The sequence below is a fragment of the Miniopterus schreibersii genome (assembly GCF_964146895.1).
Source record: "Miniopterus schreibersii genome assembly, chromosome: 21".
NCBI lineage: Eukaryota > Metazoa > Chordata > Mammalia > Chiroptera > Miniopteridae > Miniopterus > Miniopterus schreibersii.
Genome location: NC_138123.1, coordinates 9,896,542 through 9,918,166, shown reverse-complemented (window position 1 = coordinate 9,918,166; position 21,625 = coordinate 9,896,542). Strand labels below are relative to the sequence as shown.

General features: G+C 43.0%; 1 protein-coding gene across 6 annotated transcripts in view; it reads left to right on the top strand.

Moving 5' to 3' along the window:
- SDCCAG8 (SHH signaling and ciliogenesis regulator SDCCAG8) overlaps positions 1–21,625 on the top strand; it is a 157,210-nt gene that overhangs the window by 22,186 nt on the left and 113,399 nt on the right. For all 6 annotated transcript variants that reach the window (XR_013997863.1, XM_081123963.1, XM_081123961.1 and 3 more), the window contains 4 exons: positions 1,245–1,309; positions 2,949–3,137; positions 8,390–8,528; positions 17,166–17,318. Coding sequence is in view for 5 of the 6 variants with exons in the window: in XM_081123963.1 (XP_080980089.1) it covers positions 1,245–1,309; positions 2,949–3,137; positions 8,390–8,528; positions 17,166–17,318 (546 nt within the window). In the remaining variant the exon portion in view is untranslated. The remainder of the gene's footprint in view (positions 1–1,244; positions 1,310–2,948; positions 3,138–8,389; positions 8,529–17,165; positions 17,319–21,625) is intronic.

The window sequence follows — 21,625 nt, the reverse complement described above, 5'->3', positions numbered from 1 at the left end:
TGTGATTATTTGTACACTTGAGTTTAAATTCACTATCTTGCTATTTGGCTTCTTCCTGCCTCCCCCTCCATCTATTATTCTGTTTTCGTTTTCCTCTCTTTTTGCCTTCTTTTGAATTAGTTGAATATTTTTATGATTCCATTTTATCTCCCTAATAACTCTGAACAAACCTTTAGCACCAACATTCACCTGGCTGCTCAATTCACAAATTTAGGATTAGTTTTAATGACTTTTTCCCCCGTGTCTAATCCACGATAAAATTCTGTCAATTTTATATAGCTCTTTATAAATTCTTTTTTTTCTGTCTGTCCTGCTTGATGACTCTGGTCCATGTGCTTATCTATTACCTATGTATTTGCAATGACTTTTTTATTAGTCTCCCTTTCCCCACACTTGAGTGATTTAAGATTCAAATCTGATTAATAGTTTTCAGTGTCCATCCAATGCCTCTACCATATGGAGACTACATGAGCTGTCTAAATAAAGGTCTTAATATTTTTCTACTTCCCAGGGTCTAACCTTACCTGTTGAACCCATCCCTACCCACTCTTCCACCTGGCATTTTATATCTCCAGCCTCTGTGCCTTTTGCTCTGTTGGAAATCGTGCTTTTTGTCTTAGCAGCTCCTCCTTGAAGTTTTCTCTGGGCTGAATTACAGATTCCTGTAATTTCACCCTCTGCACCTTGCTAGCATGGATTGTGTGTAATGGAAAGCTCATCTGCTTTTCTATTCCCTCCTAGGCTCTAGGTTCCTTGTGGCATCTTCACCTTCGATACCCTGTCTGTATTTGTTGAATGAAAGGGTAGCAAGCAGGGGCTTGTAGATAGTTTGATCTGTCACCATGTGGTTTGTCAGCTCTCTTGTGTCATTCGCTCATTCGCATGGCATACACACACATTGATTGTGTGTCGATACGTAGCAATCGCAACAGGGGGTTCCAGTAGGATCTGATCTTTGTCCTCACTGACTTTATTGCCTATAATTTTTTATTCCCAGCATCACACTGTTTAAAGACCTCATTTATGCAATTTTGAAAAAAACTCTTTTGTCATTAATTGCCATTTATGACCCAGTCGTTCTGTGCAGGTCCCCATTCAATAAATACAGAAAATTTTGGTGGAATAGGACACATTAGTTTTCCTCCCAGGAAAAAATATTGAGTTTAATGTTAATAATGAAAATTTGCTTATAAAACACAGGATATGGAAGAAATGTACTTTTTTTTTTTCTTTCTTTTCTGAAGGAGAGGCTGAAACTTACTTATGAGGAAAAGTGTGAAATCCTGGAATCTCAGTTGAGGTTCTTGAGGTAAAGTATCACCATCCATATAAAGTCATAGCAAAAGCACAATGATCTTGAAATATATTTGGACGGTCGCTGAAATGCCAGTTTTATAAGACTGACTTGGTGACATTTTGCTCGCAGTATAAGACATCCTTTCACATTGTTTAAGGGGTCAGGGGGCCTAACATGGTGAAGTCCTTTTCCAAATATTTCAAAAAACTGTGAACTAGATTATCAGTTTTGTTCTTTCCTCAGTCATATCATCTGATAGAAATAAGAATCACTAGCTGCTCTTATAGAAATTAAACTTTTAAAATCAATAGTGAAAATAAAGCACCCTAGTTTTCAAATTATATGTAAGAGTTTTATTCTTTAACACATTTAATTTTAAAATTGCAGCAATAATGCACCTGTCACAAATAGTCAGGGAGACCCTTTTACTTTGGAACGTGAGTCCAAAGATCTTTTCATAAAGCCTTTGAAAGTCAGACTTGTTCTTTGTGATACTTAAAAAGAACATTTATTATGCCTGAGATATTATCTTTGAAACAGAGCAAAAAAACCAGCTCCATTTATTTTCAATTTCAGACTGTCATGAGATTAACTTTTCCAGTCCTTAGATCGCCTGTGGATCTTTCCCACCTTCCCCAGGCGGCCTGAAAGCCCCCAGGTCCCAAGAGTTGAGGGAGAGTGTGATAGCCAGGTGTCTTAATCATTGGCTTCCCCTCTGTGACAGTGAGCAAGTTGGGACAGCTCTAGGTCCCTGAATAGAATAGAAATCGGGAGCAGAGAGTAGATGGAGCCAGAGAAAAAGTGCCTGCCTTTAGGAGTCCAGGAACTTAAGGGCAACTCTCTCCTTCTGAAGCTACGAAGTTTCTTTTTATTGTATAGAAAGGCATGTCTGTCAAGGAAGCTCGGTTGCCCAAGTTGACTTGACAAAACTTGGAGGAAAACATCATCCAAGGACAATCCCATTAAGTCAAAAACAAACAAACAGCCCCCTCCACACACACAATTTCTCAGCCCCCCCAGCCCTCCTTTTCTTTTTTTACCAAGCGGAGTATTTCCAGCTAATACCTGCTACTTATGAAATCTTAAGACTGGAAAGTTCCATATTAGTTCTTTCCATAGCCCACTGTCTTCAAACAGCTCTTTGTATAACTTGGTAACTTTTTAATGTTCTTCCCTTGTGAAGAAAACTGACAATAATAGGGTCCATGTCCTTTCTGTGGCCCTTTAAGCTACTCTATCAGTTTTAAGAGGTTAACACTGGAAATCGGGTATTTCCCTCAATTCAAGGGTGTTGTGTTAGGTCGCACCACCCCGTTATTAAATGAAACTGTTTAGAATTCGCATTTGTAGTTTTATTTTTGTTTTGTGGGTCATATGTGATAGAAATGGGATCCTGAGAAGAGAGTCAATATCACCAGCAAACGAATTTTACAAGAACTTGGGCTAAGTATTTAATATATTCAAGTCTCATTTCGCTCCAAGTATCAGGATAATCACACCTAGAATTCAGGGTGGTGGTAAGAATTAATAAGGTATTGTATGCAAAGCACCTCATAAGGTTCACACCCATAAGTAACAGCACTGGTGATGCATTGGGAAGTACTGTCCTCCTACGTAGCCATTTACTGGAATTTTCTCCTGTTCTTTTCAGGAAAGACTTAGCAGAATCCCAGAAAAACTGTGAAGATCTTAAAGAGCGACTGAAGCACAAAGAGGCTCTTCTTGCTGCTAATATTTCTGACCGAGTTGGTGGTCTTTGTTTGAAATGTGCTCAGCATGAAGCTGTTCTTTCCCAAACCCACAGTAATGTTCACATGCAGACCATTGAGAGGCTGACTAGGTAAGTAACATGCTTCCACGTGCGGAGTCTTAGGCAACACGGAGTATTATCTTTAAAAGGGATTGTGTTCTTTTATCCCCATGCTGAATCTCTAACGTGTGATCACTGCGAAGCTTCAGATAAGATGGTTCTTTCAGCCCTGGCTGGTGTGGCTCAATTGTTTGAACGCCATGTGTGCACGGAAAGGTCGCCGGTTTGATTCCCGGTCAGGGTACATGCGGGGTCGATCCCCAGTAGGGGGCGTGCAGGAGGCAGCTGACCCATGGTTCTCTCTCACCGATGTTTCTCTCTCTCTCTCTCCCTCTCCCTTTCTCTCTCTGAAATCAATAAAGACATATTAAAAAAAAGAGTTACACAGATAAAAAAGAGACAGAGTTTAAAACTAAATAGCAGCTTTTGTGGGATTTACACCATGGAATACTACGCAGCTGTAAAGAAGAAGAATCTCGTACCCTTTGGGACAGTATGGAGGGACCTGGAGAATATTATGCTAAGTGAAATAAGCCAGGCAGAGAGAGACAAATATCACATGATCTCGCTTATACGTGGAATCTAAAGAACTTAATAAACTGATGAACAGAATAGATTCAATGACATGGAAGCATAGATGAGATTGATGAATGTCAGAGGGATGGAGGAGGGCGGGTGAGTGGAGGGGGAGAGAGTAACCAAAGAATTTATGTGCATATATGCACAACCCAAGGACATGGACAATGGTGGGGAGAGGGACTGGGGAGGGGGAAGGAACGGGGTGGAACGGGTCATTGGGGAGAAAAAGGGACATCTGTAATATTTTAAGCAATAATAAAATTTAAAAAAAATAAATAAAAAAACAACAAAAAAAAACTAAATAGCAAAACCAACCACCGCCAACAACAAAAAGCACAGGGGTTTTTTCTTCTATTATATTGCCTTTTATATTATCCTCGTAGGTCATGAGAAAAATATTTGCAAGGGAAGCAACAATGTTTACATGGATTCCAAGTCTGGCAGTCACTTTGAAATTAGATTCTTGCTCCGTTATATAGTCCTTCGTCTCTATTCTTACGTTTCAGCTCTTAGCCTCTTAAAATAAATGTCAGCCTTCTCAGTTCCATTTTCTGCTTTGTCAGCATGTCATTGGCTCATGTTCTACGTTAATAACAGCACACAGTGGAAGGTCTCTGCTCGTGTTGTCAATGAAAATCTTTGTCTATCTGATTCTCGGCCTCAGCTGGTGTTCGGCTTCCTTCACTTACTAATGCAGAATGCTGAATTCTCAGAGCTGTGCTGACTCTGAAGAGCAGCCAGCGCTCTGTAGGTTGTATTTCTAGCTTCATGCAGAATTAGCAGCATGACCCCTCGATGAGTGTATTTCCTGCATGACTTTAACATGAAATTTAAAAGAATCATACCCCAAATATGATAAGTCAAAGAGTTTCCTGGCCTCTGTTGGACACGTGGTATTTTCATAGCAGCTTTAAGCTCCTTTGTTGATTTTTTAAGCATATAATGAATTGTGTATGACACACGTGAAAAGGAGACCAGACCACCCAAGTCTTTGTGGTGTATTGTTAGGGCCTTAGGGACTCTTTGGAGAGTGTACTTAACAACTGCTGATGACATTGGATAGATGTGAAAAGTTGATCTGAAGTCCTCATGGTGTTTCTCAGCTTCCGCCTTTCGCTCAGACCATGAGGCAAGTCAGAGAAACAATAATCTCTTTTTATGATCAAAATACCTCTGAATGTAATCAGGATGGAACTGCTTGCATTAAGTTTCTTTCTGCAGCTCCTGGTGCCTGGAGAAGTTTCACTTTTCAGAGAGAAGAGGTGACTACTACTGTACTGTCCTGGGACTTTTGTCCCGCTCGTAATTTGGGGGTGGATCATCAGCCATGTTCTGTAAACTTGGCTTTGAAAGACTGTGGCAGGGACTTCCCAGAAATGAGGAACTGGGAAATGCTGAAGTCAGCTTTCTAGACTTGCTTTTCAAAAACAGTGATAATACTTATCAATGATGCTTAATAACGCTTAAAACAGGTCATAACTGTGGACTAACTTGGGAATTACAGGCATTCTTTAGGCACTCTGGATTTCAGGATAAAGCTCATATATACATATAGTGTCCCCCCAAAATGTATACACACACTTTGAATAATTATAAAGGCAGTGTTTATGAAAATACATTTCATTTTCAAAATTGAGCTATCAGTGTGTATACATTTTGGGGGGAATGTATATAAATATATATATATGTATATTTATGTATGTATATATGTATATTTATGTATGTATATATGTATATTTATGTGTGTGTGTGTGTGTATATATAGATAACATCAAGTCTCTCTTTTGCTTATTTCGAACACTTGGCCAAGGTTATTCATGGACTTGCTCAGTCCTGCTTGCTCAGAGTCCCTTAAATACTACGTGCTCAGTAGTTCATCCCAGAACTCAGCCCCACGCTCCTTCCCCCATCTTCTGCCTCAGCTGCTCTTGCGTGTGGGCCATAGAGTTGCTGGGATGGCGCTTATTGGCTTACTGGGCTCCAGAAGACTCCCTGATCACGTATCACAACATCTACACGGTGTTAAACACTCACCCACCTTTGCCATGGAAGATGGTAATTTGGAGAACTGTTTTCTCCCTCCCCCATTGTGACATCATGTGTATTTGTACAAGTCCCCCCTGTGAGAGGCTCACTGGCCTGGCTGCGGGAGGGCCTGGGGACTGAGTGGTTACCCTGCGGGGCTGCGTTGACTGTTTCTGGGGGCAAATGATGAGTAGTCATGAGGAGCTGAAAATGGAGCAGAACCAAGAAGGTGACAGCCAGGTGAATGTAAGAATGGGACAGAGGCAAGGCCTTGTGCCAAGGGCAGGGCTAATGTGCCCAGAGCTGGTTTTTCGTTTTCGTTTGTCTGTCAGTGCTTGCTATTTGGGACATGGGCTGGCTGAGTCAAAGCAAAACAAAACGTAACAAGACAAAACCAAAAATGTAGTGACTGAGTGGATGACCCTAAATTGCCTAAATGGCTTCCTACACCCGTAAGTGTAGAAAGTTTAGGCGTCTCTCCCGATGGCGGCCGTAGAGCAGGAGAGTACATTTCTCTTATAGAGAATCAGGGGGTGTCAGTCCAGTGGCCACACAGGTTTTTAGCAAAATCCTTTTAGGGTCTTACTGCTGAGTGATGAGCTTAGCAAGACGTCAGAGTTTGGAGGTTTATCTTGGATGATTTTCTGTGGTTGGATAGGCTGAAGTTGGTGAGTTGATATTCTGAAATTGTTTTAACCAGAGCCACTGAACTCTTTAGTTTCCGATTCTAAATAGTCTGCTGACCTTTTAAATTTAGTTCATAAGATATGAGAACTGGCAGAGAGTTTTATGTCACCTCTTTGACGCCCTCCTGGAGCCCAGTCATTGTTCATTCATTTGTTCTTTTGTTGATTTCCTCGAGCATCGACCGTGTGGTTACTCAGCAGGGGATATACTGAGACACAGATCTGATAGATTTTGATTCTTCTGTGATCTGCTAACTTACTTATAAACACTGAGCTTTTTGTTAATTCTTATTTGCAACCTTGGCTCTGATGATGTCATGGTGTCAGGGACAGGTAACGGTGGCATTGAGCTGTTGCTGGTTTTTTCAGTAGGTGTTAGACTTGCTTCCCTTAAGAGTGACTTTATTTCCTTCTAGAATTATAGGTTCCAGTTGGATTGCATCTTCTCAATGAAGCTAGTCCCTGTTTGTGTTAGAACTTATTTAAAAATTTAAATAAATATAAATTCAGTTTTGTTTGCATTTATTTATTACATAACTAGAATAATTTGCTTTGCCCCCTCCACTTTTCCACATAATCATTGTGCTAGATTATGTTTTCTAAAAATATGTAACTCCTTTTTTTCATTTCCTTTAGGACAATAAAGTAAGCAAAGTAAATTATATTTCTCAATTTAAAACACATCCGAAAATTCTAAAATAAAGATTACCATGCTCCCATGAGTTTTATGATACCTGCAGCAATCTTTTTTTTTTTTTAATAGAAAGAGCTTTTATGAAACTGTTAACAATTGTATCTTTGTTCAGTATTACATATTTTAAAAAATATGGCTGCTTTCCAAATGCCACAAATAGTTTAAACCACTTTATCTGTTGGAGATCTTTTTAAATGGAGTCACTGGTTAATTCTGAAAGCAGCTCCAACACAGAGTTTATAATCTGTTAAATCATGACTCAGAGTTTGCAGAATTAAAAAGAAAATCATAGTTGGCTGTTTTCTGATAGTTTGGAACTTGGCACCGACAAGGAAACTGCGAGCAGTTACTTCAGCTGAACTTGAAACCACCATTTAAACTTGAGCCCTTTTAACAAAACACACATAGCAGTCCAACTCGGAGGGTTTTTTTAAACTTTGTGCATATAGAAAGTTTCCCGCCTCCCTTTCTCATTTTTATCCGGTGGATATATTCCAAGCATCCTGGAATCTTTTATGTGGGGCTCATTTATCCCCTAAGATTGGATCCTTGCTGTTTCACATGCCAGAGCGAGTTGGCATTCGGGTCACTTCTCGCCCCGACAAATAGCTTAGCTTGGGGCTCTTTGGAGAATTGCTGCAGATGTGTGTGTGTGTGGGGGGGCCTAGGCGATGATGAAACCCAGTGGGTAAGGTTTTCTTAACTTATGAGTATTCTGCGGGTAACCAGGGCATTTGAGGGATTCAACAGTACCACCCACGGAAAGAAGAAATGTTCCTAAGTAGGAGAGAGAACTTAATTGGAAGAGAAGAGTGAAAAAGAGGACCGTGGAGGCAGATAAAAAGGAAAGGATATGTATTTGTTCCAGTAAATAAGAAAATTAGCATTGTAAGCAAAACCATTGTCACCCCCGCTTTGTATGGTAACCTCTACTTTGGGGTACAGTCCCCAGCTTCCCTACCTGGTTGCTTTCTCCCTTCCCAGCCCCCCCCTTATTTTTAGTGATTTGCCTCTTTCCTGGGTTCCGTCTGCACCCCGCAGTGTGCCAGTGCTCTGCACAATGGGCCATTGTCCCCGCAGATGCCTCTCGCCCTGAATGCTCACAGCCTTTCCGCTGCCCCGCCAGCCGCTGGCCAAGTGAGGACAGAGGGCCTTTCTCTCGGAGGCGCCGCCCTGTGTGTGCCGAGCCGGCGCCCTGGCTCTTCTTCTAGGACGTCTTGGTGCTTTTTTCTTTCTGACTTAGGAACGCACGCTCGTTCGGTCGCTGCTTGCTCTGAATGCCCTTTTTGTGCCCGCAGGGAGAGAGATGACTTCATGTCCGCGCTGGTTTCCGTAAGGAGCAGCTTGACGGACGTGCAGCAGAGAGAAGCCGGCGCTTACGAGCAGGTGAAGCGCGCTGTGCAGATGACCGAGGAAGCCAATTTCGAGAAAACCAAGGCAAGTCTAACGAGATTAGATCAAGACATGCCGTGATGGCTCTTTTTTTTTTCTTCCCTCTGAGTATTTCTTTTTTCATTTTTTCATAACTAAACTCTTTTATCCAGACACGCAAAGTGAGTACCAATCTGCTAATGCTGACTCTGCTAAGTTAAACCAGTTTGCTGTTTGGAGAGCTCTTACGCGTCTGCTAGTACTCTTGTTACATCACTGTTCAGAGGACATGGTACATGGCGGTGAAGGGCTTCGGGAGGCTCTTATTTAATCTTTTTGTTTGCTGATAATTTTTACTGCTGTTAAAGTCTTAACACCCATATGTACAAGTTCATGGATGACTAAAGACAAATGTATTTTCTCTATACACGGGGAATTCTGACAACATCCAAATATGCCACAGGTAATAATATATGTATTTAATAGCGTCCTCAGCTATGAGACTGGATCCGCTGTATATACTAAATCAGACCTGTTTAGTGATGCCGCTGCTGACAGTAGAGTTAACACTTAGTGACCAGGCGGTGTTGTAGGAACTTTGAATAGTAGGAGTTACACTTGGTTCATAGCTGTGTTTGGGGGCCGCACCTCAGTCCATTGAAGTTGCCCTGTATTTTCCCTAGACACACTGTCCACAGGTAGGCGCGGTGACTGTGTCGACTGTGGATGCAGACAGAACATTTCCACCGTCACAGAAATTCTACTGGTTAGCGTCAGTCTGAGCCACACGGGAGCATCAGTGTTTCACTAAAAGTCTGGGCCACTCTACAGCAAGCCTCCTCTCAGTCACTGCTTTATCCATTTGTTTCTCTATCAGGTTCAACCCCAACTCTTCCCAGACCATTGGACCATCGCTCTTTTCATTACTGATGTCCCCGTGCCGTCTGAAACTTATGTTCGGTGCTGACCAAACTCCCCAACACACTTGACTGTCTCCTTCAACACTCCCGTTTCTTTGTTTGTACTGAGGTCTAGTTGTCCCTTGATCATGACCCTCAGAACCTCCAGCGAAGGCCCTTTGCCAGTCATTTCCTCTCATCTGGCGACATGGCGGAATCAGAGTTCACTTCACTCCTCTCCCCAACTTTAATCAAGGTCAACTCTCAATCTGGATGACACTGTTTGACACTTTTTTAAAAGAAATGCATCCATTTTATTACTTGGGTTGATAAAATAGTTGTGGTATCTGACACTTTTCAAGAGCTTTAGCATCTGACCCTTTCCCCCTTGTCTTTGTCCATCCAGGCTGCTCTAGCAAAATTCCACAGCCTGGGTGCTTACACAGCAAACATTTATTTCCCACAGTTCTGGAGGCTGGAAGTCCAATATCAAGGCACCGGCAAACTTGGTGTCTGGGGAGAACTGCACCCCGGTGCATAACCAGCCGTCTTCTCCCTGCATCCTCACGTGGTGGGAGGGCGAGGGAGCTCTCTGGGGTCCCTTTTTATAAGGGCACTGACCCGGTTCGCGAGGGCTCCAGCCTCGTGACCTGATCACCTCCTTGCACCACCGCATTGGAGGGCCGGGGTGAACGTATGCCTCTGGAGGGACACTGACACTCATTCCGCAGCATCCCCTTTCGCCAGCCTAAAGGCCTCGGTATCCGCGTTGTTGGTAGGTGTACACCTTAGTCCCTGCACGGTCCCGACACACTTTGGCGTCCGTAGCTCTGTTTTCCGCTGTTCTGCGGTCACTCCCACGTTAACTGCGTGCCCGTGAGACCTCAGATTCCGAACCTGCTCTCTGACCGGAGCCCTTCCCCTGGCTCCCACCCCAGTTAGTCCGCTCAGCGTCTTCATTCCTGCCTTTACTTGTCCGGCCGCCTGTCCTCATTTTACCTGCTGTCTGCAGGCTGGTTTTCTTCCCTTTCCATGTCCATGTGCACTTCACAATCTCAGACTGAACTCATCACACTCACTCCCCAAAGCTGCGGCGATCCCCGCCTACTGAATGGCACCGTTGTCCACTGACAGGCCCCGGCAGGAAACCTGACTGGCACCGTCCCCTTGTGCCTCACTCCAACCAGTCACGAAACACTGCTCTTAGTTCCTGAAGTTACTGGGATTCTTTCTCCACTGTCCCCTTTCTAATTCAGGTGCAAGCTCTGGATTTATGAACCGCGAAAGACTCGTGTCCCTGCCTTTCCCCGTCCCAGGCAGCCGCAAGGACCTTTCTTCAAGGCGGATTTGATCATGTGACCGTCCCATGTAAAGTCCTTCAGGGGTCTCCCGCCACCCTCACTGTTTATGATGTCGGCCACAGTGCTTCCCTTTAACCCTCCCATGTCCCTTTCTGTCACCCTCCTCTTACTCCCTGTCTTCCCACAGGCTCAGCCACCGTCAGCTGGGGGGCGGTAGGGTCTAGTGTGGGGCACGGTCATATCAGAGTCAGCCAGCCCGAGCTCAGCTTCCAGCCTCACTGTTCGCTAGCTGTGTGGCTTAGGGCAAGTTCTTTAATTCCCTGTGCCTCCGTTTCCCTCCTCTCTAAATGGAAATACTACAGGACTCACTGGATTGCTAACGGGAACTGCATTTTAAAATGCACATATAGGTTATTTTGTAGAAACTCTGGCACAAACTACTTTCTCAGTAAGTAGTGATGGGAGGGGGGATGGCCGTTAATTCCCCTGATGATGCTGTGTCCTGGCCAGCGCTGGGTCTTCGTAACTGCCATGCAGATTCTTCTACACTCCACTGCCTGGATATCTTCTCCACTTGTTCAGGTCTCAGCTTTCCTGCCACTCTCCCTGGAAAATCTCTGTTCCCATGTCCACATTTGATGTAACTCCTATGTACCTTTACAGCAGGTGTCTCAACCTGGGCACTGGTGACATTTTGGGCTACATAATTCTCTGTTTTGGAGGATGCCCTACACATTGTAGGGTATTTAGCAGCATCTCTTCCCCTACCCACCAGATGCCAGGACCACACCCCTCTTCTCCAAGTTCTGACATCCAAAAATGTCTCCAGACATTGCTAAATGTCCCCTGGGGGGAAAGGGAACAAAATTGCCCCCAGTTAGGAACCGATCCTCATTACAGCATTTATCAAAATGAATCAACAGTGCCTATTTACCCATATGCTTCATTAAGCTTTAAAATCTCTGGAAGGAATATAGCCATCTGTTCGCTATGAAATCCCTAGCATCTTGCACAGTACTTAGCACTTAATAGGTGCTCATTAAACATCCACTGACTAAGGGAGCTGCAGCGTGTCCTCACTAACCCTCTAGAATTCCTTTATTCTTTCCAGTTTACCTACTTTCCCAGTGCCAGTGAAAGTTAAGGCCAATCACATTTTAATTTTTTTTTGGTATCATTACTCTCAGTCTATCAAGCATTGCTGAAGAAAGCCATTGAACAAGGTGCCCAGGAGAGCGATCCTGGTCTCCCTCAGTGGCTATAAGCGCGTTTAGATGGGACGTGCACTTCGCGTCCCAGCCCTGCTCTCAGCCCCTCATTCTCAGTGGATGACTCACTTTACTGAGCTCACGGCCTCCTGATGAGAGCCTCCCAAGCTCCTTCTCGCTCACCAAGTGTGTCTTCTGCTCATTTTTTCTTGCTCATCTGGCCCTCTTATTTCCCAAGACGGATCTCTTCTCTCAGTTCTTGATATCGCCTACTTGTAGGGGTTCAGGGACCCTGCGCTGTTTGTCGTCACGCCTTCCTTTATCTCTCCCCCTTCCCTCTTCGGTCTCCCCCTCACCTGTCTACACCTGATGTTGTTGTTTAAACCAACAAGAGGAGCCTTCTTTGGATCAGCTTCCACTTGATTGATTCCCTCGGGAGAGCTCTCTTCTGGACACACTGCAGTCGGGTTTTCACACCCCTTAGTCTGATTCAGGCTGCCACACTGCGCCCTCAAGGGCCTCCCTCAGGCCTCTAATGCCAGTGAGTCTTTCACAGTGATGCCCAAGTTTTCCTGGATGTAAATTTCCCTGTTCAGGCACCTCCCCTCCTGCAGGAGATTACAGGACAAACGCCTCAGCGTGACCTTCCAGATCTGCCACGACATGGCCCCACCAGGACTTTTCTGTCCTGGTCTTTCCCGACACTTTCATGTGATCTGTGCTGTTTTCAAAATGTGGCCCACAAATGAGCATTTCCATGAATTGTTCATGCTCGACTCTTCTGTATACATCTGTGAAATATCTATTCAAACCTATAAGGCTCAAGTCAAGTAGCCGTCTTCTCAGATGCTTTCCCCAGCCCCCTCTTGTTTGAATGACTCTCTTCCTTCTCTATATTCCTGTTGATCTGTGTGCAATTTTGGTGGCTGTTTACATAGCTCGCTCCACCAAAAGCCTTAAAAGTCAGCCCTGTGACATCTATTATTGTATTCCTCACTTGGCCGTTTACGTAAAAATTGCACAATAAATGTTTGTTGAACTGAGTTAAAGTCAATTATTAGCTTTAAATATTCATATGAATTTGTGTAGTATGTAGTTTAAAAATTTTAACAGTTAAGAACTAGAGAAGCTGCTGTGAGTCTATAGCATTTTAAAATTAATAATAATGCAAGGATTGATTTCTAAGCAGTTTACAGAATGCAGTGCAAGTCTACTAGTTTTATCTCTAAGGTATGTTAAAACACATCAGTAGCTCTGCTTTCTGAGAATAAAAACTGAGATTACATACATATTTTAATTTTGAAACCAACGACTTTATTAGTGAGCTATGAGAGGGTGACTTTGTTCTTATAATTCCTTGACATTTGGTGCCATCTAGTGTTCGATTTTGCATATTGCATGCAAGTAAGTAGAAGGAATTATTTTATATATTTGCATTTATAGTGGCAGTGAAAACACCTGAGAAATGTATAAGATAATCCATTTATAAATGAGAAAATTATCACTTCACACCTATAGATTCCATTGTGGAAGTACTTCGGGTCACATTTCTACTCTGCCACTTTCTAGGTTTTTGATCTTGAACAAGTTGCTTAATGGCTTGAAGCCTCAGTTTCTTCAACTGAGTAAGAGCCGCTTAAAATTTAGTGAGGGAGCAAAATAAATCAGTCCACATAAGCCATTTAGCAAAGTACCTGGCACATAGCAAGTGCTCAATAAATGTTTTTGTTTTTCTTTGAAAACTGCAAGTCATCATAATGGGCATAATCTTAAGAGAGGAAAAAAACTGACCTGGGGATAAATGAAGACAAGCAGAGGCTTCTCGGTGACGCCTCGGCAGAGCCTCAGGACCGAAGGTTGTTAACCAGGCCCAGCCCTGCTGCTTCCTTTTCAAGGGAAACCCTTGGCTTTGGCATGGTTACCATGAGCAAATGTAAATGAGATAACCTTGCCAAGAAGGATTGTTTTCAAAAATACCAACCCAGTAGGTTGAATAAATGCCCCAAATCTTTTTTTCTCCTTTTCAAGGATCCAAATTATTCTTTCTCCTGGACTACAGCAGAATCAGGAAGGCAAGAATTAGAAACCTGAATTTTTAAAAATATCAGAAAAGCATTGAATATTTTCATTACAGTCACAGGCATTGAAAATAATGCTTCTTGATATGTACATCATCTGCCCGAAAACAAACACAAACTATAGGGATAAGGCTGGCTGATAGGTTTCTGGTAAATAGGAGTTTATAAATTAAATATTAATAGTTTACGCTCTTTGTAAGTTAAATGCTTAAAACATGCTGGTAGCCATTTTTATTTTGTGGCTTTATTTCATAGAAATAAAAACATTTTCATATGTTTTGAAGTTTACATTCCTAAGTGTGAGAAATGTATTTAATTCTGTAATTATGAATTCTATCACAAGGATTTCTAGGATCCTAACCCTGGCAGTTGGAAAGGACTTTTTTATATTAACAGGTTTCCTATTTTAAAAATTGAGTTGGCTAGATCATTTCTTTTGACTAGAACATTTCTTTTAGAAAATGTCCTGACCCCATTAAGATAGCAATGCACACTCTTTGGTTTAATAAACGAGGACTGGGAATATCAAGAATGACCACATAGAATGACCACAAATAAATTTCCCAGGAGAGAAAAGGTCCTTGAGGAGGGAGTCTACTGGGCGGGGGGACCGTGAGTTCTCAGCTCCTGGAGACCTGCAGCTATTCCCACCATTTCCCAGGGTGGTGCTCAGGGGAGGGGAGAAGCCGCTATCTTGGCTGCTGCGGGGAGAAATGGTAGCTGTGGGCCCCAAATTAACTCGGCCACCTCTGAAGATCTATCAGTTCATTGCGATGGACCGTTTACTGTCCTGGCCTTTGAGAATTCAGTTAGGCCTTTACCGACTGGTTAGATGACTATAATCAGGGTGTACTGAGTCAGCTGGGATTCTGAAAACTAGGAGAGGGAACCCGAAAACTAAAAGAAAAAGCTTCAATGGAAATAGTATACAAATATTTACTTTTTAATTTAAGTTAATTAAAAAAATTTTTAATGCTTTTTAGAGAGAGAGGAAGGGTGAGGGAGAGAGAGAGAAACATCGATCAGCTGCCTCCTGCACACCCCTACCGGGGATGGTGCCCACAACCCAGGCATGTGCCCCGACTGGGACTCTAACCAGCAGCCTTTCAGTGCACAGGACAACGCCCAGCCAACTGAGCCACACCAGCCAGGGCTAGAAATAGTTAGTTAGTGGAGCCAAATCTTTCTCGTATGTGGTGTCCATTGTAAGAGAAAGGAGAGCAGGCCACTTGCCTAATTCCAACTGTGATTAAGCCTTAAAATTTTTTTCATTGTGACCCTGCATATATTGTGAAATCAGAACAAATAAAAGTAAATGCCGTATTATCATATTGACTCACTGGTCACGTACCAAGATAACCAGCTGCTCATCTAATATTTTCCCTCCATGTCCCGTTACTGGCGGCTGGTCCTAGTACGCGAAGGCGGGCCTCACGGCCAAGGCTCCAGCGGTGGTGTTGCCTAAGTGACCGCAGCTCCGTGCTGTGTGCCTTTCGCCGTATGTCATCACCTCCTGGCTGCAGGCCCCTTGTTCTGCCGGGATCACTTCCTATCCCTTGCTCCTGAGCTGACTAAACTCTTTGAACGGATTCTTTTGCTCCTCACGTCAGCCTGATCTTTAGATCTCCTGCAGCCCCTTCCACTGGCTCTACACTTGACTGTTTGTTCCATGAAAAATCTTCTGATTGGACATATTGGTTTATATTCAACGGTGATTTTATTCTTTCATCCCAGTAGTATTCATTACATTACCAAAAGTTATGAACATTTTTATTAGGTTCATATAAAATGTTTTTCACGAGAGCAATTGTATTCTGAAGCACAAAAGCCTCCAATTCATAACATTAAAAGCTCCAGGGCCTTAAATTTTAGGAAAATTATGCTTTTTTATTTCTCTTAAAATCTAGTTTAAAATTTTCTTTTAAAAACATTCTCAACTAGCCCTGGACTTGAGACTAGTTCCCCAGGAGAATCATTTTTTAGTAACTATTTATTTGCTTACCAGTTAATCCAAGACAACTTAATTTACCCTCACGCTTTATCTAGGAGTACAGAACTTTCCAGAAGAGTCAGAAAGAAATTGTAGTTTAATACTTTCCAGAGGAGGACAGGGAGCTCACACGTCCTAGATATTTGCTGTCTGTATTTATTGAAGCTTTCACCAGAGGGAGGCAGAGCTATGCATGAAAATTACAGTCAGTGCTCACTGAGACGTTGTCTTTCTCCACGAACAACACACGTGGCTGTGAAATTTACAGGCACGTATGTGAGTCGCATAACACTTGGGTTTCTGTCTTCGGGGAAATCGAGGATGGGCGAGGAGGGTATTGTAAATTAGAGCCACTGGGAGGCGACCAGGACACCTTAGAATGACTCCGATATTCTGTGTGAAGCAACCTAATTTTATTGGGGTTTTTAATTGGGATGTTGAAGTCATAGTTTATTACTGGGTATTATATATAAACATAAACATAGCCAAGAGGAAGTTATAGAATTTTTACTTCTGGAATTGCAGATTGGGAAATTGAGACTCATGGACCGTTCGGCTTTTTAAATGACTAGAAACGAAAGATGACAGTTTTCATTTCATAAAACTAAGTAGTAAATGCTGTTTGGAGTCTTTCCTTACTTTAACTTTGGATTGGTACCTAATTTTACTGTAGTTATGTGTGTAAGGGGAGTGAACCAATCTTATCTTAGTTATATCTGAAGAAATTTGATTATTTATATATGTTGTTAAAAAACAGGCTTGCATGTAATGATAAATTCAGCATCTCATTTAAAAATTTTCATGTTTATTGTTTAAAGTATTCAAATAACATTAACCATGAGCAAATGAAAAATCAGTTAAATTGGTTACTTACATAGTCCATGTACGGTAAGTGTGATATGGAACTGGAAGTACTGGAACACTTTATTTCTCTGCTCCCCTTTTCCAGAATTCTCACTCATCAACGGCCCTCTTCAAGGTCCGTTACCTGAATTTTGTCAGTTGAGAAGTTAATGTAGCCTTAATTATGAGAATTTAAATATGTGAATAAATGTAGGATTTGAACACCGTTATATCAGTAAGTGGAACTCTCAAACAATAGAAGAGTTGTCTAATTGACCTTATAGTGTGTTTTCGGTGTTTTAAATAAAAGTAAAGCTTAATTGTCTCGTTTCCCCCTTGTCTTTCTAAACCCTGAGCTCCCATGTACTCTGTCTTACTCCGCAGGCTTTGATCCAGTGTGAGCAGCTGAGGAGTGAACTGCAGAGGCAGGCAGAGCGCCTTGAAAAAGAGCTGGCCTCTCAGCAGGAGAAAAGGGCCTCGGACAGAGAAATGATGGAGAAGGACCTGGCGAGAGAAAGGGAGGACATGGGCTCCAAGGTACTCAGGGTTCAGTTTGATGTCTGCGTCTTGGAGGAAAGTTTGTGGGGATGTCACCGGTGATCTGTAGGCTGCAACTCTTGAATGAACTTTACATTTTAAGATCTTATAAGGAGTCAAATTTCTTGTCGCTTAGAGTTCATACAAATTTTCTGTTATCCGTGAGTTTCTCAGTGTTGTATTCTCTGACCTTTGCAAATAGAATAATCAGTATGATTCCAGTATTTGCACCCCTATGTCCACAGCAGCACGATTTATAATACCTAACATCTGGAAACAGCCCAAGGGCCCGTCAGTAGATGAGTGGATAAAAAAGCTGTGGCACATTTATACCATGGAATACTACGCAGCTGTAAAGAAGAGGGATCTCTTACCCTTTGGGACAGCATGGAGGGACCTGGAGAGTATTATGCTGAGTGAAATAAGCCAGGCAGAGAAAGACAAGTACCATATGCTCTCGCTTACATGTGGAATCTAATGAACAAAATAAACTGATGAACAAAGTAGACCCAGAGACATGGAAGCATGGAACAGACTGAGGGATCCCAGAGGGAAGGGGAGAGGGGGAGCAGTGGGGGGAAAAAAGGGACCTAGAACTTAGCAGAGCTCTAGATGCAGGTATTTTTAGTACCGGTGGCTTTAATGCCGTATATGTGGTGTTGGTTTCTAAATCTTCAGCTCTCTAGTGAGCTCCCAAACCTGCCTCCTTCCCATCGTCCTGACATACTTGTCCTTTCTCAAACGTGCACACGTGCCGACCTGCCAAGCTACTTCTTTATTTCAGGAGTTGGCTTGTGCTTTGCCTCCTGCCCTCTCTGATGGATCCTTCAAAATTCTTCTTGATACCAGCTCCTCTCACAGCCTCCCAGGGATGAGTGGGCGCCTCTCCTGTGGGCTCCCATAACTCAACTGACTGCAAGTTCTTGTTGAGTCAATCTTCTCCCCTAACTACTCTGAGCGCCTTGATTGTATGGTCTCTGGACATCCTCATAGCTTGGGATGTTCCTCTCACATAAAATGTGCTCAGTATATTTTTGTCGGATGAATGAATGAATATAATACAAGAGACAACAGAAAGTCCCTGTGCCGTTGGAAAGGTATGAACAAAACGCTGAGTTCAGAGGATCAGAAAGGATCCCCATCTGTAAGAGACCATGGAAGGCTTCATGGAGAAGGTGGCATCTTAACTGAGCTTCAAAGGCTAGGGGAGAGTTAGAAATGCAGAGTATGGGAGGGAGTCCTGGCCCCGACCAACACGAATGGGGCATGGAGGGAGATGAACTCGTGAACTGAGTGCTGCCGGAGAGGAAATGGTGTCAATTGCAAAGACCATCTACCCTTCACACCTCAGAGGTTTTTATTTATTTTCTGGGCTGTTGAGTGGAAACTTTTGCCTTGCTGAGTAGTTCTACTGTGTGAAAATCTCGATGAGAATTCCTGATAAGAAAAGACAAAGGAAGGCTGAAAGCACCAGGCAGTATTCCAGGCGCTCTCACTGTAACACAACCTCTTCTTTAGACTGACAATTGTTTCAGGAATAAAGGTGACAACGGAAATACAATATATTTCTGAGTCTGACTCATTTGTTTTGCCCCCAGTAAGTCTTGGTTGACACTTGATCTCAAGGCCCTGCCCTAAATCAAGGTGCCTGAATAGAGCTGAAAGTGGTCCCAGCACTGAGGCGAGCGCTGTCGCCAGCAAATGGCAGAAAGTGGCTTTTGGAGTAAAGGGCTTTAGGGTTGAATCTAAATTGACCTTACTGTGACCTTGAAGAATTCTTCTGACAAAAGTGGAGTTGATCTACTCAAGGAATTGATTGGGTTAAATAAGAGAATGTTTTGAAAGTGTACCTAATACAATACCCGACTGGGAATGGACATTTCACAGATCTTAGCTTGCGGCTACTGCATACTCCAGAGAAAGGGAATCGTCTTATTAGACAGCCTCCTTGGCTCTTCTCGTGCCTAAAAGCAGACAGATTTGTATATAGAGCCCAGCTTTACCCTTTATTTATGAGCGTGAATGAACCTGGGCGAATTACTTAACTTAATGAATCTCACTTTTTCAATTGAAAATTAATCCAATATAATCCTTCCTCCCAGGGGAGCAGGAGGGAGTGTCTGTCTTGCTGCCCAGCACAGGAAGTTAATCGAATGGGAGACGGACGAGTTCATCACCACGTTGTAAATGTTCCCTGGTTAGTGCTGGAGCGAGCGCCCCGGCCCTGGCAGCAGGAATGCTCGCTTGCAAGACTTCTTTCTTTTTATGACTTTTCTTCTTTCTCTCTTTTTTTTTTCTTCTTAAAAAATCACTCGTATGGGAAGCTGTAGGCGAGCAGATGCCTTCTACCTAGACAGGTTTTGAATCATTCCCCGGGAAAGGTGCTGGCTGTGTGTGTTTGTTGTCTTAAGTGATGGCCTTTGGTTGCAGGAGCCCCTCGGGTGTCGGCTCCGTCATTCATCATGTGTTTCTCAGGCGCCCACTTGCTTCCCTGGACAGTAGCCCTTTGCGAGACTCCGCGATTCTTGCGTCCCTTGTTTAGGGAGAGCCACTTTGTCCCACGCTCAGGACACCGGGGACCGCTTTAGTGCAGACATTTCTGTCAAGCCCTCCCCACCTGGGTGTCCTTGTCTCTCGCTCGCCCCTGTCAAAGTTGAAAGGACTTACCTGATGTCCCTGCCCTGGACACCCAGCAGTGTGCCAGCTGTCTGTGTTGCTTCTGTCTCGGCAACAGATGTGGATGGAGAAGCTCCTGCGGAGTCACGGTGACTTCCAGATGGTGGGCGTGGGGGAAAAGAAGGTGTGACGACGGGAGGGGAGGCCTCAGGAAGTGGGCGACAGGAGGGAGCAGACAGGTAATGGGCAGGAGGGAGAAGTGATGGGCGGCAGAGGGAGGGAATCATATGGAAGGAGTGTGATTTGCCACATGCCTTATAATAGACACTGACTCAGTATTTACAATGAGCAATTCTGCTAATATGTCTAATAGTTACTTCAAAAACCACACAATATTTATATGTTTACCATAAATATCTCCGCATAAGTGATATATGATTTTTTAGTAGCTGGTAATTAAAGTTTGTTGCTGCTCTATGGCTCCAGAAGAGCTATCATGACATTCATCACATGGAGATTCATGAACTTGAATTTTTATATTAAGGAAATTAAATTAATATTTTTGATTGGTTACATTTAACTTCTTTTGACCTTTAATTTCGGGCTCAGATTTGTAATGTGCATAAGAATGGTTTGTAGCTTTGTGTTAGCAAAAGTAATTTTATGTACAAATTAGATTTGTAGCCAATCTTTTGATGATAAAAAGGACATATAAACAACCATAAGTCAAAGAGACAATTCTCCACAATCCTCAGAAAAGTTAATGCATCTCCTGTCTAGATTAGAAAACAGCCACAGGGCTCATTTTTTTTCAAATGTGTCAACTTCAGTTATAGATTTCAAAGGCAATCTTGATTTTTATCATAAAATTTTAGTTATTGAATTTAGTTGTAAAACTGAATTTACATTTGTGAAAGTGTACAATGGTAGACTTCAAGGGTTATTATTTCAAATTCGTTATCAGTCCTTGTTGTAACAGTTTAAAAGCTGACGGATATCCCTATATGTTTTGCTCTGGGGTAAGGTAGCTTTTTTTTTTTTTCATTTTAAAACTGCTAATACGAGTAAGAAATTAAGAGCCTAGAAAATCTGTATTTACTGGGGAAAAGTAAAATGTAATTACAAACAATAAAACTATAAAGGTTGGAGCTAAGATCTAGAAAGCATTCCTAACACTGAGAAGAAAAACGAAGAACCTGGTATCCATAGAGCCCCTCAAAAAAGCCGCTGATTTAATTATTCATGCATCTACCAAACATTTGGGGCCTCTTGAGGAACATGCCCTCGAGAAACTTAGAAGTTCTAGAGAGGAATCAGACAGACAGCTAAGCAGTGTGAGAAGTACTGTGCTAGAGGCATGTAGGGGCTGGGGCGAGAGAGAGGTGGTCGTGGGAGCACGTGCCAGAGTGACAGTCAAAACATTAAACCCGAGAACGCAGGCCTGCTGCAAACAGCAGGCAGGACTACCCCAGTGCCCATTAGCTGAATAGCAGCCCTGAGTGTGGGAAGGAGCTTCTGTTTTGTGCTGGGAGCTGGGGGTCAAAGAAGCCTCCCTGGAGGAGAGGGCAATGGCCCAGTGCAGCGTTACAGGAGGAACGGGCTAGCTAGGAAATGGGAAGGCTGGGGGGCTGCAGAGCGCCTCCTCTTTAGGGTGTTGGGGGGAGGGAGGGGGCTTCGGAGACCTCCAGGAG